Source organism: Staurois parvus, unplaced genomic scaffold, assembly GCF_062004578.1.
Source record: "Staurois parvus isolate SC_StPar_1 unplaced genomic scaffold, SC_StPar_1.0 ptg000698l, whole genome shotgun sequence".
NCBI classification, from domain to species: domain Eukaryota; kingdom Metazoa; phylum Chordata; class Amphibia; order Anura; family Ranidae; genus Staurois; species Staurois parvus.
The window spans coordinates 7,628,335-7,643,025 of NW_028318494.1; the positions used below are offsets into that span (position 1 = coordinate 7,628,335).

The window sequence follows — 14,691 nt, forward strand, 5'->3', positions numbered from 1 at the left end:
TTGGTGTCAGTGGGAAGAATAGTGCCCCATCATTGGTATCACTGGGAGGAATAGTGCCCCATCGTTGGTGTCAGTGGGAGGAATAATGCCCCATCATTAGTATCAGTGGGAGGAATAGTGCCCCATCATTGGTGTCAGTGGGAGGTATAGTGCCCCATTGTTGGTGTCAGTGGGAGGAATAATGCCCCATCATTAGTATCAGTGACACCAATGATGCGGCACTATTCCTCCCACTGACACCAATGACACTTGCTGACCCCTGTTGCAGTATGGTGCTGCTGCAGCCAGCATATGTGGTTGCAGCAGCACCTCTGCACTGCACACTTACCGGCTTTTCCCTCACTCAATTTTCGCGGGTCCGCTCGGCTCCGCCTCCTCGCCCGTGATTGGCCGCCTGTGTACCTTTCCTGAGCTACAGTTCTGACGGCCAATCACCGGTGAGGAGGCGGAGCCGAGCGGCAGGAGTGAGGGAGTGGCCAGAGTGACGGAAGGAGCAGTACTTCCTGGATGGATCATCGTGGGAGCCAGGTAAGAGACAGCAGCCCTCTGCCCATCCCTGTACGCGCCCCACTATTTGAGAAGCACTGGTATACAGTAAGGGAGTGTTTGCCGTCAATTCAAATCAGAGTCCTAGCAACTTAATGAATGAGAGTTCTAAAAAGAAGTTGGTTTTGTGCTGGTCTGGTGAGATCTTCCAGAGTCATCCCTACAGCTGCATTCAATGTTTCCAACCATCTAGTAGTTGGTCTCCTTCTTTGCCTGGTGCCTTTTGTCTTCCCAAACATCATTTCCCTCTTTAGTGATCTCTCTGTAACAATGTGACCACAATAGGACAGTCATAACTTCATCATTTGGGCTGCTATGTTACTAAAAGCCCACATGATGAAGTTACGACTGTCCTATTTTGGTCACATTGTTAGAGAGAGAGAGAATCACTGAGGAGGGATATCATGTTTGGGAAGATCAAATGCACAAAGCAAAGAGAGAGACCAACAACTAGATGGTTGGACACTTTGAATACAGCTGTGGAGATGACATCGCAAGATCTCAAACTAGCACAAAACCGACTTCTTTTTAAACTCTTATTTAAGTCACCAGGACTCAGACCCAAGTTGACGGCACTTCACAAAAAAAAAAAAAAAAAGACAGGGTTATGACCCCTGTCAATTTTTTTCTTGTATCTTGCATCTGTGTCCAATTAAGGAAATTTGCCTTCACCCTTCACTTCCTGTCCCATAGCCAAAACAGGATGTAAGAGGAAATCCCTACTAATTTGGGAAATCCTTTGGGGCCCCCCAGGTCAACAGAACTAGCATCCCAAGTGGAAGATTTCCCCTCTATTACTTTTCTGGAGACAACCTAAAATTTGGGATTTACTTTTACTTTCGCTTTCAGTGATAAGGGTAAACAGGGCAAATAGAGAGGATAAATCTCCCTAATGGGTACGCAGACAGCAATAAAACCTAGCAGGTGTTCTAATCTTCAGTCTGTCCAAAACTAAAAAAAAATGTTTTGCCTTTAGTTATACTTTAAGATCAGAAAAGCCATGGTAACTTGTGATGCTAGTACTATACCGGCTAAGAAAATTAACAGTTGCTTGAAGACTAGAACAGTACCCAGTGGATCAAGGTTTGTGGGATCCAACTCTGAACAGCTTTCTCCCAGAAGATTAGCTCTTCCATTTTATATACTAAGTTTAACTGGTACACCCATTGTAGGAGGTGTCTGCAGATCAAATTATCTGATGAGCATCTGTACCATCAGGTTTATACACTGCAATTCTTGGGAACTGTATGGCACAGATAGTGTGTGTGTCAGTGTAAATTACTTTTTCCAGTTTGATTCCTTCAGGTTCAGATTGGGCTCCTGTGTGGTAATGATGTGTGGAATAGTGGAGGCACATTTCTGGAGTAATAAAGTATATACGGTGGATATTACATGAATCTCTCCCTTTGAGAACGTGCAAGAGCACGAAACGCGTTAGCGAGGTGCCCTAAATCCTGTGACGTAGCACCGCACGGCCCTCGTGTGGACGGACGGCGGCCATTTTGATTTCTCCTTGCCAGCCTTTCAACTACTGCATGTGAGTTTATGCTTGTATATTATACCCCCGTGGTTTCCATTAAAGTACTACACTATCAGATTCTTCTGTGTTCTGGCTCGTTACTCCCGAGCCCCCCCCCCCTTTTCAAGGCATATAAGGATGACCTGGTGGCCACTGCATGTATGGTGAGACAGGCTCCCCCTGCTGGTGAGAGGATTGCTTTCCCCCTGGTACCTGGAGACCCTGAGGGTGCGATACTTGCTTAGCTGACGCAGGCCAGAGTTTTCAACTCTGTGAAAGTGGGAGCGGGTACCTGTCAAATTCGGCTACCCGCTCCCCCCCCCCCCCTCCCCAAAGGTCCACAGTCTCTGGTCATCTGTAGTAGTCTCTGGTCATCTCCTGTACCGTGTCCGCAGTCTCTGGTCATCTCCTGTACCGTGTCCGCAGTCTCTGGTCATCTCCTGTACCGTGTCCGCAGTCTCTGGTCATCTCCTGTACCGTGTCCGCAGTCTCTGGTCATCCCCTGTACCGTGTCCGCAGTCTCTGGTCATCTCCTGTACCGTGTCCGCAGTCTCTGGTCATCTCCTGTACCGTGTCCGCAGTCTCTGGTCATCCCCTGTACCGTGTCCGCAGTCTCTGGACATCCCCTGTACCGTGTCCGCAGTCTCTGGACATCCCGTGTACCGTGTCCGCAGTCTCTGGACATCCCGTGTACCGTGTCCGCAGTCTCTGGACATCCCGTGTACCGTGTCCGCAGTCTCTGGTCATCTCCTCTACTACGTCCACAGTCTTTGGTCACCTCCTGTGCTGTGTATGCAGTCTCTGGTCATCTCCTGTACTGTGTCCGCAGTCTCTGGTCATCTCCTGTACTATGTCCAAAGTCTCTGGTCATCTCCTGTACTATGTCTGCAGTCCATTGGTTCAGAATATTTTTTTTCTTGTTTTCCTCCTCTAAAACCTAGGTGCATCTTATGGTCAGATGCGTCTTATGGAGCAAAAAATATGGTACCTTATGTACCCATGGAGTTGCATCCATCTGCAGAGTTTACTCTTCTTCAGGCAGGAATTATTTTTTGATAAACAATGCATCTTGCCAAAAAGAGAACACCAGAAGTCTGAAAAAACTTAGCCGTGCTCTTGAGCGCCTGTAGTGCAAGACTAGGTTTCAGAAAGATTTCAACCAATATAGATCTGCCCTTCAAAAATACTACTCCTGCCTCCACGCTGCCAAGTAAACCTATTTTATCACTCTCATTAACACCTCATCATCCAGTCCCCATCAACTCTTCTCTACCTTCAACTCTCCACTTCGCCCTCCACTGCCTCCGCCCACCACCTTTCTCTTGAGAAGAGGAGATTAAGGGGGATATGATCACCATGTACAATACATAAGGGGGGATATGATCTCCATGTATAATACATAAGGGGGGATATGATCTCCATGTATAATACATAAGGGGGGATATGATCTCCATGTATAATACATAAGGGGGATATGATCTCCATGTATAATACATAAGGGGGATATGATCTCCATGTATAATACATAAGGGGGGGGGATATGATCACCATGTACAATACATAAGGGGGGATATGATCTCCATGTATAATACATAAGGGGGGATATGATCTCCATGTATAATACATAAGGGGATATGATCTCCATGTATAATACATAAGGGGGATATGATCTCCATGTATAATACATAAGGGGGGATATGATCTCCATGTATAATACATAAGGGGGGATATGATCACCTTGTATAATACATAAGGGGGGATATGATCTTCATGTATAATACATAAGGGGGGGGGGGGGGAGATATGATCACCATGTATAATACATAAGGGGGGATATGATCTCCATGTATAATACATAAGGGGGGATATGATCACCTTGTATAATACATAAGGGGGGATATGATCTCCATGTATAATACATAAGGGGGGATATGATCTCCATGTATAATACATAAGGGGGGATATGATCTCCATGTATAATACATAAGGGGGATATGATCTCCATGTATAATACATAAAGGGGATATGATCTCCATGTATAATACATAAGGGGGGATATGATCTCCATGTATAATACATAAGGGGGATATGATCTCCATGTATAATACATAAGGGGGGATATGATCTCCATGTATAATACATAAGGGGGGGATATGATCTCCGTGTATAATACATAAGGGGGGATATGATCTCCGTGTATAATACATAAGGGGGGATATGATGTGATGATAAGGGCATCACAGAGGACGAGGAAGCACTCTTTATGTCTGAAGGAAAAGAGATTTAACCTCCAAATACAGAAAGGCCTCTTCACAGTAAGAGCGGTGAAATGTGGAATAAACTCCCTGAAGAACTGGTTGTGGCCTACTCATTAAAAGTATTCATACCCCTTGAAATTTTCCACATTTTGTCATGTTACAACAAAAACCGTAAATGTATTTTATTGGGATTTTATGTGATAGACCAACACAAAAGTGGCACATAATTATAAGGTGGAAGGAAAATGATAAATATTTTTCAAAATTGTTTACAAATAAATATCTGAAAAGTGTGGCGTGCATTTATATTCAGACCCTTTTCTCGGATACCCCTAACTAAAATCTAGTGGAACCAGCTGCCTTCAGAAGTCACCTAGTTAGTAAATAGAGTCCACCTGTGTGTACTTTAATCTCAGTATATATACAGCTTTCTGTGAAGCCCTCAGAAGTTTGTTAGAGAACATTAGGGAACAAACAGCATCATGAAGGCCAAGGAACACACCAGACACGTCAGGGATAAAGTTGTGGAGAAGTTTAAAGCAGGGTTAGGTTATAGATTTACGTTTTTGCTTGTAACATGACAAGATGTGGAAAATTTTAAAGAGTATGAATACTTTTTCAAGGCACTGTATATGTAAAGTTGATACAGGGAATATCCAATTGCCTCTTGGGGGATCAGGAAGGAAATTTTGTTCCTCCTGCTGGAGCAAATTGGATCATGCTTTCTTGGGGTTTTTTGCTTTCCACTGGATCAACTGTAGGTATAGGATTGTGTATTTGCAGGTTTTCTATTTGTGTATTTGTTTGTTTTTGTTTTCATCTGTGGGTTGAGCTGGATGGATGTATTTTTTTCAACCAGACTAATTATGTAACTGTATAATTGATGGTGTGGGTGTTTGTGGCTGTTTGTGTCTGCTGTGTGTGTTTGACTGTTTTTTGATGGTTGATCTGTTATGTTGTTGTTTTTTGTTTTGTAACTCTTACTGTTCTCTGTAAAGGGCTCATGGCCTGGCAATAATTTGTTATTTGTTTCTGATCCCTTTCTGTGTACCCTTGCTCTAAGGTTTTAGTTTGGGGTTCCTGTTATCATTTGTTTCTTTTTTTTTTTTGGTATTGTTTGTGTTTTATAAATGCAAAATAAATAAACACCTTTTAAAAAAAAAAAATTATGTAATATATATGTAAACATTATATTAGTAGCTTCAATTAACCGAATTCTGAAAAAAATCCTTAAAGGAACACAAATTCACAAAACTCATCTTTTAGGAGGTTTAGCAGTAATACTTTTATATAATATTGTTTTTATATTTTATTCTTTTTCTAACCCAGCAAATTGTTATAGGTATTTAAAAGTATTTACCTGCCTTATCCTTAAGAGATTTGGCCAGCGGGTAGATGAAGAAATTGTGGCATCCACTCCAGTGCACACTTATGGCATTAGGTAAAGCTACAGAAAGAGAAATAAATGGGTTTTAAACAGAATGTTATAATCGGTATATTTTATGTTTATATTGTGTATTCAAACAAAAATGAATAGAGAATGTAGCTGGTAGCGCCATCTAGTGGTCAAAAACCATAGGTACAGCACCATTTCACAAGTGTAACTAAAGTACACCCCTCAGGTTTTTTTTTTTTTTTTTTTTTTTGCAGTCTGTGCCAGGGGAAAATTTGTCATGTTTACCATTATCATCAAAAGTGAAAGTATAAGAAACCCCAAATTTGAGCTTGTCTCCAGAAAAGTAATAGAGGGAAATCTCCAAATGGGGACACTAGTTCTTGTGACCTGGGGGTCCCCAAGGAATTCCTTTAATTTGCAGAGATTTTCTAACTTCCTGTTTTGGCTATGAGACAGGAAGTGAAGGTAAATATCTCCAATGGGACACGGATGGCAAAATATAAACTAACAGGGGTTATAATCCTCCCTTACGCTATCCAAAATGAAAAAAAAAAAAACAAACAAAAACATGTTTTGCCTATACTTCTACTTTAAGGAACCCTTTAAATTTATGCATAACCCATTCTAATATGTAAAAAAAAAAATTTAACGAATAGTTTTACTGAATGCAGCAACATCCACACATATAGGACACACAACATTAGAGATGATTTATTCTTCCAAGCAAACACACCTTTGCATACTGGTACTGACTACTAATCCAATGTTTCTTTTCTCCCTCAGTTTCTCTCCCTCACTCTGCTAATGTGACCCCAGTGCTGACGGAGAGGGGCAAACAAGGATTCTGAGCAGGCACCGGACGTCCTCCTCATCAACCAATGATGTCATTGTAATGGTGCACAATCAGGGGCGGACTGACAACTCATGGGGCCCCTGGGCAATAGGGGATCATGGGACCCCTGTGTCCTTGCCCAAACTCAAAAAAGCCTATGAAAAAAGGTACCAGGGGCATCTCATGGGGCCCCCTACTGACCCCGGGCCCTCAGGCAGTGCCAGAGTTTCCAAATGGTCAGTCCGCCCCTGTGCACAATGGAAACCTGTGGCTTTATACAACTAAAAGGCAGGTTTGATCCACCTGCTGATTTGTATACAATTTTTGGGCCACTTTTAGGCATTTTTACTAAGGCACTCCTGAAAAAACCTGAAGGCACCCTGGTTGAAAATGGCTGAGTTAAAGTATAAATTCCAACCAAGATGGCAAAAAACTGCTGTCAGGAAGTTACTGCTGCCTGTGTCCTCTAATGGGAGATTTATCCTATGCACTGGAAGGAGGTCTACCTGTCAGAGGTTCTACTCCTTCCAAATTCTACACAGAAGGTATGTATTGTATTTACTGCTGTACACATCACTGTAAGAAAAAAAAAAAGGGCACAGGCTGCGAAAAAAAAGAAAAACCTGGCAGACATTTTAAACACTGAACAATAAAAAAAAAGTTTTGATTGGACTCCCACATTTACTGGGCACTGTGAGGTCTGTACATACTTACAGCATTATTTATGGTAACAACCCTTAAATCTAATAAATGATTCATCATTTTACAGCAATACAAACCTGTACCATTATAGTAATATATACATTTTCAGCATGAGAACATTAGGTCTTTGAGGCTCGGTTCGCACTACATGCGACTCCAAAGTCGCACAATACATAGTGCAACTTTCAGGTGACTTTTACACTCTATGGCACTCAAGTCACAACAAAGCTGCATCAAAATAGTGCTGGAACCTTCTTTAAAGACGCTATGACTATAGTCACATAGATTGGAATGGGTGCCATTAAAATAAATGGGATTTGACTTATTATTATTATAATACAGGATTTATATAGCGCTGACAGTTTTCACAGTGATTTACAACATGAGGGCAGACAAGGAAAGTTACAATACAATATAATACAGGAGGAATAAGAGGGCCATGCGACTTTATGTGTTGAAAGTCACACTAGTGTGAACTGAGCCTTAAGACAGCAAAAAGTTTTAAAAAGAATAACAAAACAGGAAACAAAACAGCAAAACAGGAAACTTCACAGTAATTGCAAGACAAATTTGCCAACTTAATTTTTACATTGTTTCAAAAAAGAAGATAAAGGCTTTTTTTTTATTGTAAGCTGAAAAAAATATAAAAATATGGCATTTTTTTATTAAGGCATCTGCCTCTTTCCAGCAGCTGAAGTGGCCAAGTTAGTAAACAAACCCATGTAATCATCATGATCAGCTGTCATGGTGGTCACATAATCGTGAACCATGCCGACGCTGTCAGGAACAACATGGTCTTAGGCTGGCCATACATTATACAATTATCTTCCAATTTTCTGCCCAATTTCCTTTAGATTTACCTTCAACTGTGTAGTGCAAGGGCCTGCCTAATTGGATACAACTGAAAGTGTTGTTTAGGTTTGTCCTCCTATTATATGTTTTTTGGTAAATCTAAACCAAAAATCTCCAGATAATTGTATAATGTATGGCCAGCCTTAGACTCTGCTGCATTTGGTTACTAGTTATAAGACTACACTGTCACAATTTTTGATTCTAAAATGTTAAACTACATATTGTGGGCATCTATTCTTTGAAAAAACATATAGTGTTTTTGTTTTTAAATATTTAAATAATATATTTATTTATTATGGCTATACGTAGTTAAGTAATTTTTCCTTTTATTAGGCAGGTAAATGTGAAACATTGCATATAAATATTGTGTAGCCTTCTATTCAGCCAGAAGGTGGTGCTTTAGGCCTCGTATTCCCATGTTTTCCTCCCCTTATCACTCGTTTTAAGAATCCAATTTTACAGAGTTTGTAACAGTCTTGCACACTGCAGTGCCAATGCAAGACAAGGAAAAAAGCCTTTTTTCCTGTCCTGTCGGTTCATACCACCACATAGTATGTTCGATAAACTTAACTTGTGATATTTTAATACATTTTCTACATAAAGAAAAATTAACAGTGCGACGCTCCAGGATTGGCACATCTGCACTATTCCTCCCAGACCACGCCATCAGCTGTGCATTCAACTGCTAATGTCAATGAGCCCTTAAGCTGAAATTTGACCAGTGCAGAAGGAACCGAACAAATTTCAAATCATCTATGGCATATGTATCAAACACAAGGTCTGCGAGCCAAATCTGGCCCACCTGGCCATTTCATGTGGTCTTTGTACCTCTCCTGCAGCTGCAGCCCCCCCTTGTCTCCACCCTCACCATTCTGCAGCAGAGAGAAGGACAGAACTCCTCCACTAGATCATGCACTTCTCTGCACCCCATTGTTTCTGCCTATCCTGGTCTCAGCATTCAGCTCACTCCAGTCCTCCTCTGATCCTCCCCCCAGACCCTGCACTTTCTGCTTCCCAGCTCCCCAGCCAGCTTCTTCCCAGCAGCACAAGGTAAGGGGGGTGCACGGTGATTTAAGGGAGGGTGAGGGAGTCTTGAATTATGATGGTGGGTGGGCTTTTGACATCTGATATTGGGGGGTGGGGTGCTCTAGACATCTAGTCTTACAGATACAACCAGCCCTTTGAGGGCAACCATAATGCTGATGAAACTGATTTTGACACCCCTGGTCTATGGGCAGGCTGGTCTATCAATCGCCTTCAGTACAATCAGCCTGTTAGGTGTTTTTTCGTACGATCACTGCCAGCAACTATAACCACCCGCTATGATCATTGTATTCTGATGGCTAGGAAATCTCCCGCTGTTAGAATACAATAATGCAGTAGGAGGGATTGTCCATTCAATACTGACTGGGTTCATTCCTTCAACCCATGGTAATATGCATAATCTATGGCCAGCCTTAGTGAGTAGAAAAGTAAAAATACACACTTACCTGACTGCATGGTTTCTGTATCATTGTGCAGTATTTTATTTGGTTGAAGTATATGAAACATGGTGTGCCTGAACAAAACAGAAAGATTATTTACAAGTCACATGTGCATCAACGTGGAATCAACACAGGAATTTAATTTCGTTTTTAGTAACACAAGTAAAAGAGATCAGCTCGATGTAAATATTCTTTCCTATTCGTGTTAAAGTGGTTGTAAAGGCTCGAGTCTTTTTACCTTCATGCATTCTATGTATGAAGGTTAAAAACCTTCTGTGTGCAGCATCCCCCCACTCCCCTCAATACTTACCTGAGCCTCACTGCAATCTAGCGGTGTGAATGACAGCCTCTGCTGCCCCGGGTCTCTGCCTCCTCATTGGCTGATGGCTCCCGCTGCTGTCAATCACAGCCAGTCAGCCAATAAGGAGGGGGGAGGCCAAGCCGCGGCTCCGTGTGAATGAATACATGGAGCAGTGGGTCCCCCCATAGCAAGCTGCTTGCTGTGGGGGTACCAGACAGACAGAAGGAACCAGGAGAGCCTGTGATGGACCCAAGAGGAGGAGGATCCAGGCTGCTCTGTGCAAAACCATTGCACACAGCAGGTAAGTATAGACATGTTTGTTATTTTCCACAAAAAAAAAAAAAAAATGTACCTTTTAAAAATCGCTTTAAACTGTATGTACAAGCAAACATTTTTTCCCTAGTTTTGGATAGAGCACGGATGAGTTCCTGTCTGTGTCTCCGCTGTGGAATTTCACACTCTGACAGGTGTCCATTGTCAGAATGAGAATGCCAAAATTTTGGATATTAGACCAGAACAGAAGGTGAGGTGATATCCTCTAATGGGGACTCTGTCCCAGCAACAACAGACTAAAGGAGGAATGCTCTTCAACCTAGGTTCGGGGTCTCCAAACTTTTTAAACAAAGATCCAGTTTACTGCCCTTCAAACTTTGGGGGGGGGGGGGGGCTGTGGCCAGTGAGAGTAAAAAATGACTTGGCAACAGTGGGAGTAAATAATTCATCATTGATATTAGTGGAAGGAATAATGCCCTATTGTAGGTGTCAGTGAGAGGAGTAGAGCAACATTGTTGGTGTCAATGGGAGGAATAGTGATCCACTCTCGGTGTCAGTGGGAGGAACAGTGCTCCACTCTCGGTGTCAGTGGGAGGAACAGTGCTCCACTCTCTGTGTCAGTGGGAGGAATAGTGCTCCACTCTCTGTGTCAGTGGGAGGAATAGTGCTCCACTCTCGGTGTCAGTGGGAGGAACAGTGCTCCACTCTCGGTGTCAGTGGGAGGAACAGTGCTCCACTCTCTGTGTCAGTGGGAGGAATAGTGCTCCACTCTCTGTGTCAGTGGGAGGAATAGTGCTCCACTCTCTGTGTCAGTGGGAGGAATAGTGCTCCACTCTCGGTGTCAGTGGGAGGAATAGTGCTCCACTCTCGGTGTCAGTGGGAGGAATAGTGCTCCACTCTCGGTGTCAGTGGGAGGAATAGTGCTCCACTCTCGGTGTCAGTGGGAGGAATAGTGCTCCACTCTCGGTGTCAGTGGGAGGAATAGTGCTCCACTCTCGGTGCCAGTGGGAGGAATAGTGCTCCACTCTCGGTGCCAGTGGGAGGAATAGTGCTCCACTCTCGGTGCCAGTGGGAGGAATAGTGCTCCACTCTCGGTGTCAGTGAGAGGAATAGTGCTCCACTCTCGGTGCCAGTGGGAGGAATAGTGCTCCACTCTTGGTGCCAGTGGGAGGAATAGTGCTCCACTCTCGGTGCCAGTGGGAGGAATAGTGCTCCACTCTCGGTGTCAGTGGGAGGAATGGTGCTCCACTATCGGTGTCAGTGGGAGGAATAGTGCTCCACTCTCTGTGTCAGTGGGAGGAATAGTGCTCCACTGTCGGTGTCAGTGGGAGGAATAGTGCTCCATTGTTGGCGTCAGTGGGAGGAATAGTGCTCCATTGTTGGTGTCAGTGGGAGGAATAGTGCTCCACTGTCGGTGTCAGTGGGAGGAATAGTGCTCCATTGTTGGCGTCAGTGGGAGGAATAGTGCTCCACTGTCGGTGTCAGTGGGAGGAATAGTGCTCCATTGTTGGCGTCAGTGGAATAGTGCTCCATTGTTGGCGTCAGTGGGAGGAATAGTGCTCCACTGTCGGTGTCAGTGGGAGGAATAGTGCTCCATTGTTGGCGTCAGTGGGAGGAATAGTGCTCCATTGTTGGCGTCAGTGGGAGGAATAGTGCTCCAAGGGCTTGATAAAGGCAAGCAAAAAGCCACATCTGGCCCCTGGGCCACAGTTTGAACACCACTGCTCTAGAGAAGCCATTCATAACCAGGGTTCCCCTAGAGGTTATTTGGGGTTGATTCAGCGGTGGCTGATTGACCTCCCATTTGATGGTGCTTGCATAGTTCCGGGACCAACACTGCTTGGGTAGGCCAGCTGCATGATAGCAATGATCTTTTTAACTATGTGTAAGGGCTGCATTCGGACCACTACTGTAAAGCGGCATTCTTCCCACTGACCACCTATACAAGAGGTATTTTTTTCCACTGACCCCCATTTAATTAGTTTGAGCAGGGATTCTTGGAGACCTAATAATTATGTCATGGATTCCTCTGGGGTAAAAAGATTGAGGGTATTTCATGGATTCTTCTGGGGTAAAAAGCTGCTCTAAAATCATTTAAGTAAACGCAAATTCCAAGTTGGACACATGTAGCAAACAATAACCTGAAAGGGTTTTTTTAACCCATCCTAACCCTGTCCAAAACTAAAATGGAAAGTTTTGGATATACACATTGACTCTTTATACAATCCATTATCTGTATGACTGATACCTTATCTTAGTATATGTTAAAGTAGAATTCCAGGATAACACAAACTACTCTTAAAAACAACCCCCCCCCCTTCCCCAACACCTCACTTAGTAAAGCCAGCTATGTCAAATGTCGACCAGTTCACCAATTCAGCAGGGACCAGCAGAAATTTGAACCGTTTTTGGGTAGGCTGAATGTACCCAAGTTGATCATCCATCAACTTGGGTACAACCAGCTTGTCTGATTTTACATGTGATTATTGCTAGCAGAGGGGTGGGACATCCCCCACCTCCCATCCCCCTACCTACAGGGAGAACACAATGGCTCCACAGGCAACCCTTGTTTGCAGGAAAGAAAATCACTCCATCTGTGGTCAGCTTAACCTTTGTAAAAAAGATGCATATACTTACCTACGTTCAGGCCGCTCTGGTCTAGACATGTGATCCCTCTCCCCTGTGGCAGCCAAAGCTGTTGCAGGGGAGAGGAGGGAGCACAGACAATGAATGGGCCACAGTAAGCCGATGGATGACGTCACAAGTCCAGGCTTTACTAGCTGCTGACAAGCACTCTCTCCTCTGCCCTGTAGCTGGCTAATGTAGCCACAGGTTAGTAAGCATAAGTGGTGTTATCCTGGAATATCACTTTAAGCAGAAGTTAAAAAGTTTTTTCTGAAAGCTAAATATACACATTTCTAGGCACATTATAATTACAAAAATATGGACAAGGAAACTTGTAAAAATGTAAGTCACATCAAAAATGAATTCAATTTAAATCCTGTAATACAATTGCTGAAGATATATATTATACTTCCCTTTTAAACCATTTATTACAAAATGAGATAACAAATAACTAAATAAAAATAAATTGTGAGCCAGGCCTTAGTAATGCTGACTTTTCATCTAAAGAAACTTGCAGAGGTTGGGGGAAAATGTGATTTCCGAAAGTCAGAGCAATGCAAAATGCGGTGTTTTATCTTCCAGATGTAGCTTAAAAGGATGAAAGTCAAAACTGGCTGTACAAGGCTGTAATGAGAAGATGTATTTCTCCTTTGATATAGGATTTACAAACCAGCCCCATGAACACTTCCTCCTTCATGCTCAGGTCAGAGGGGCATTTTTGCACTCTGCAATGTTTAGAATTGAGATTCACAGCACGCACGCTCCTGTCTGCACAAGAAAGTATGATCAGCTCAAGAGAAATTGCTCCACCTCTTAAAGCTCCATTAAACCCAAAACCAAAAATGTAATATATTGAAGTGTACTAGTCCTTAGATGTGGTGGCTGCATTAGTTTTCTCTTTTTTTGGTGATCCGGCCAGTAATACAGTGCCCCCACTCTGGATGAAGGAGCAATAGAGACTCCTTTGGACAGCAGCAGTGTTAGTCTAGAGCAGGGGTAGGCAACCTGCAGCTCTCTAGCTGTTGTGGAACTACATTTCCCATGAGGCATTGCAAAGATTACAAAACGGACAGTTACAGCTATGACTTGCAGAGGTATGATGGAACTTGTAGTCCTGCGGCTCTCAGGTTGCCTACCCCTGGTCTAGGGGGAGGGGAGTGTTAGTGTAACTAAATCAGCTAGTACATCTAACAAATTGAAGACAAACGCTAAAATTTTTTAAGCAGTTACAGTAAAGATTTTTTTCTTATGAGATAAAGGTTTTACATAGATAAATAAGAGCTGATCATTGTAAGAACCCCTGTCCATGGTAAATTGTTTGTCTCAACCCTTTGACTGCTACATCTGCAGGACACCATGGTCTGTTGAAAAATAGACTTACTGGCCAGATTACCAGTGAAAAATAAAGTAAAGTAAGTCTAAAAAGAATCTAATGCAGCCATCGCGTCCAAGAATTGGTATACAATGTTTGCTTTTAGGTCTCATTCTGCTTTACAGCTACTTGCAGCAGGGATTCATGTGCTATAGGACTCCTATGGGTCTAGGGCAGTAGATTAAGACTGGCCATACATGGGAATTTAATCATTAATTTCATAATATAATCATTTTATTTCATCAGAAAAATCCTGAAATAACAAAATGACAGTATAATTTGCAGGTATTGTGTAACATGTACAGAATATACAGGCTGCAGAAAAAAAAAGATTCCTCCATCCACACTATACAGCACAGATGAACAGATCTCCTGCTGGGCTATTGTATTCTGACAGCCGCTGGTGGATGCAGCTGCTGTTTGGCCAACAATTTTCCTGATTTATCAACTGAAAGATGCCAGTGGGAGGGGGCTGACAGGGCAATCCACTAAGAGAATTTCACCCAGTACATCAGGAGCTGCCCAAAATTC

At 43.0% G+C, this 14,691-nt stretch overlaps 1 protein-coding gene across 1 annotated transcript in view; it reads right to left on the reverse strand.

Annotated features, from left to right (window-relative positions):
• WDR93 (WD repeat domain 93) overlaps positions 1 to 14,691 on the reverse strand; it is a 105,317-nt gene that overhangs the window by 65,421 nt on the left and 25,205 nt on the right. The window contains exons 9-10 of the mRNA XM_089653105.1: positions 9,596 to 9,663; positions 5,684 to 5,770 (exon numbers count right to left, since the gene is read on the reverse strand). Coding sequence (XP_089509231.1) covers positions 5,684 to 5,770; positions 9,596 to 9,663 — 155 coding nt within the window. The remainder of the gene's footprint in view (positions 1 to 5,683; positions 5,771 to 9,595; positions 9,664 to 14,691) is intronic.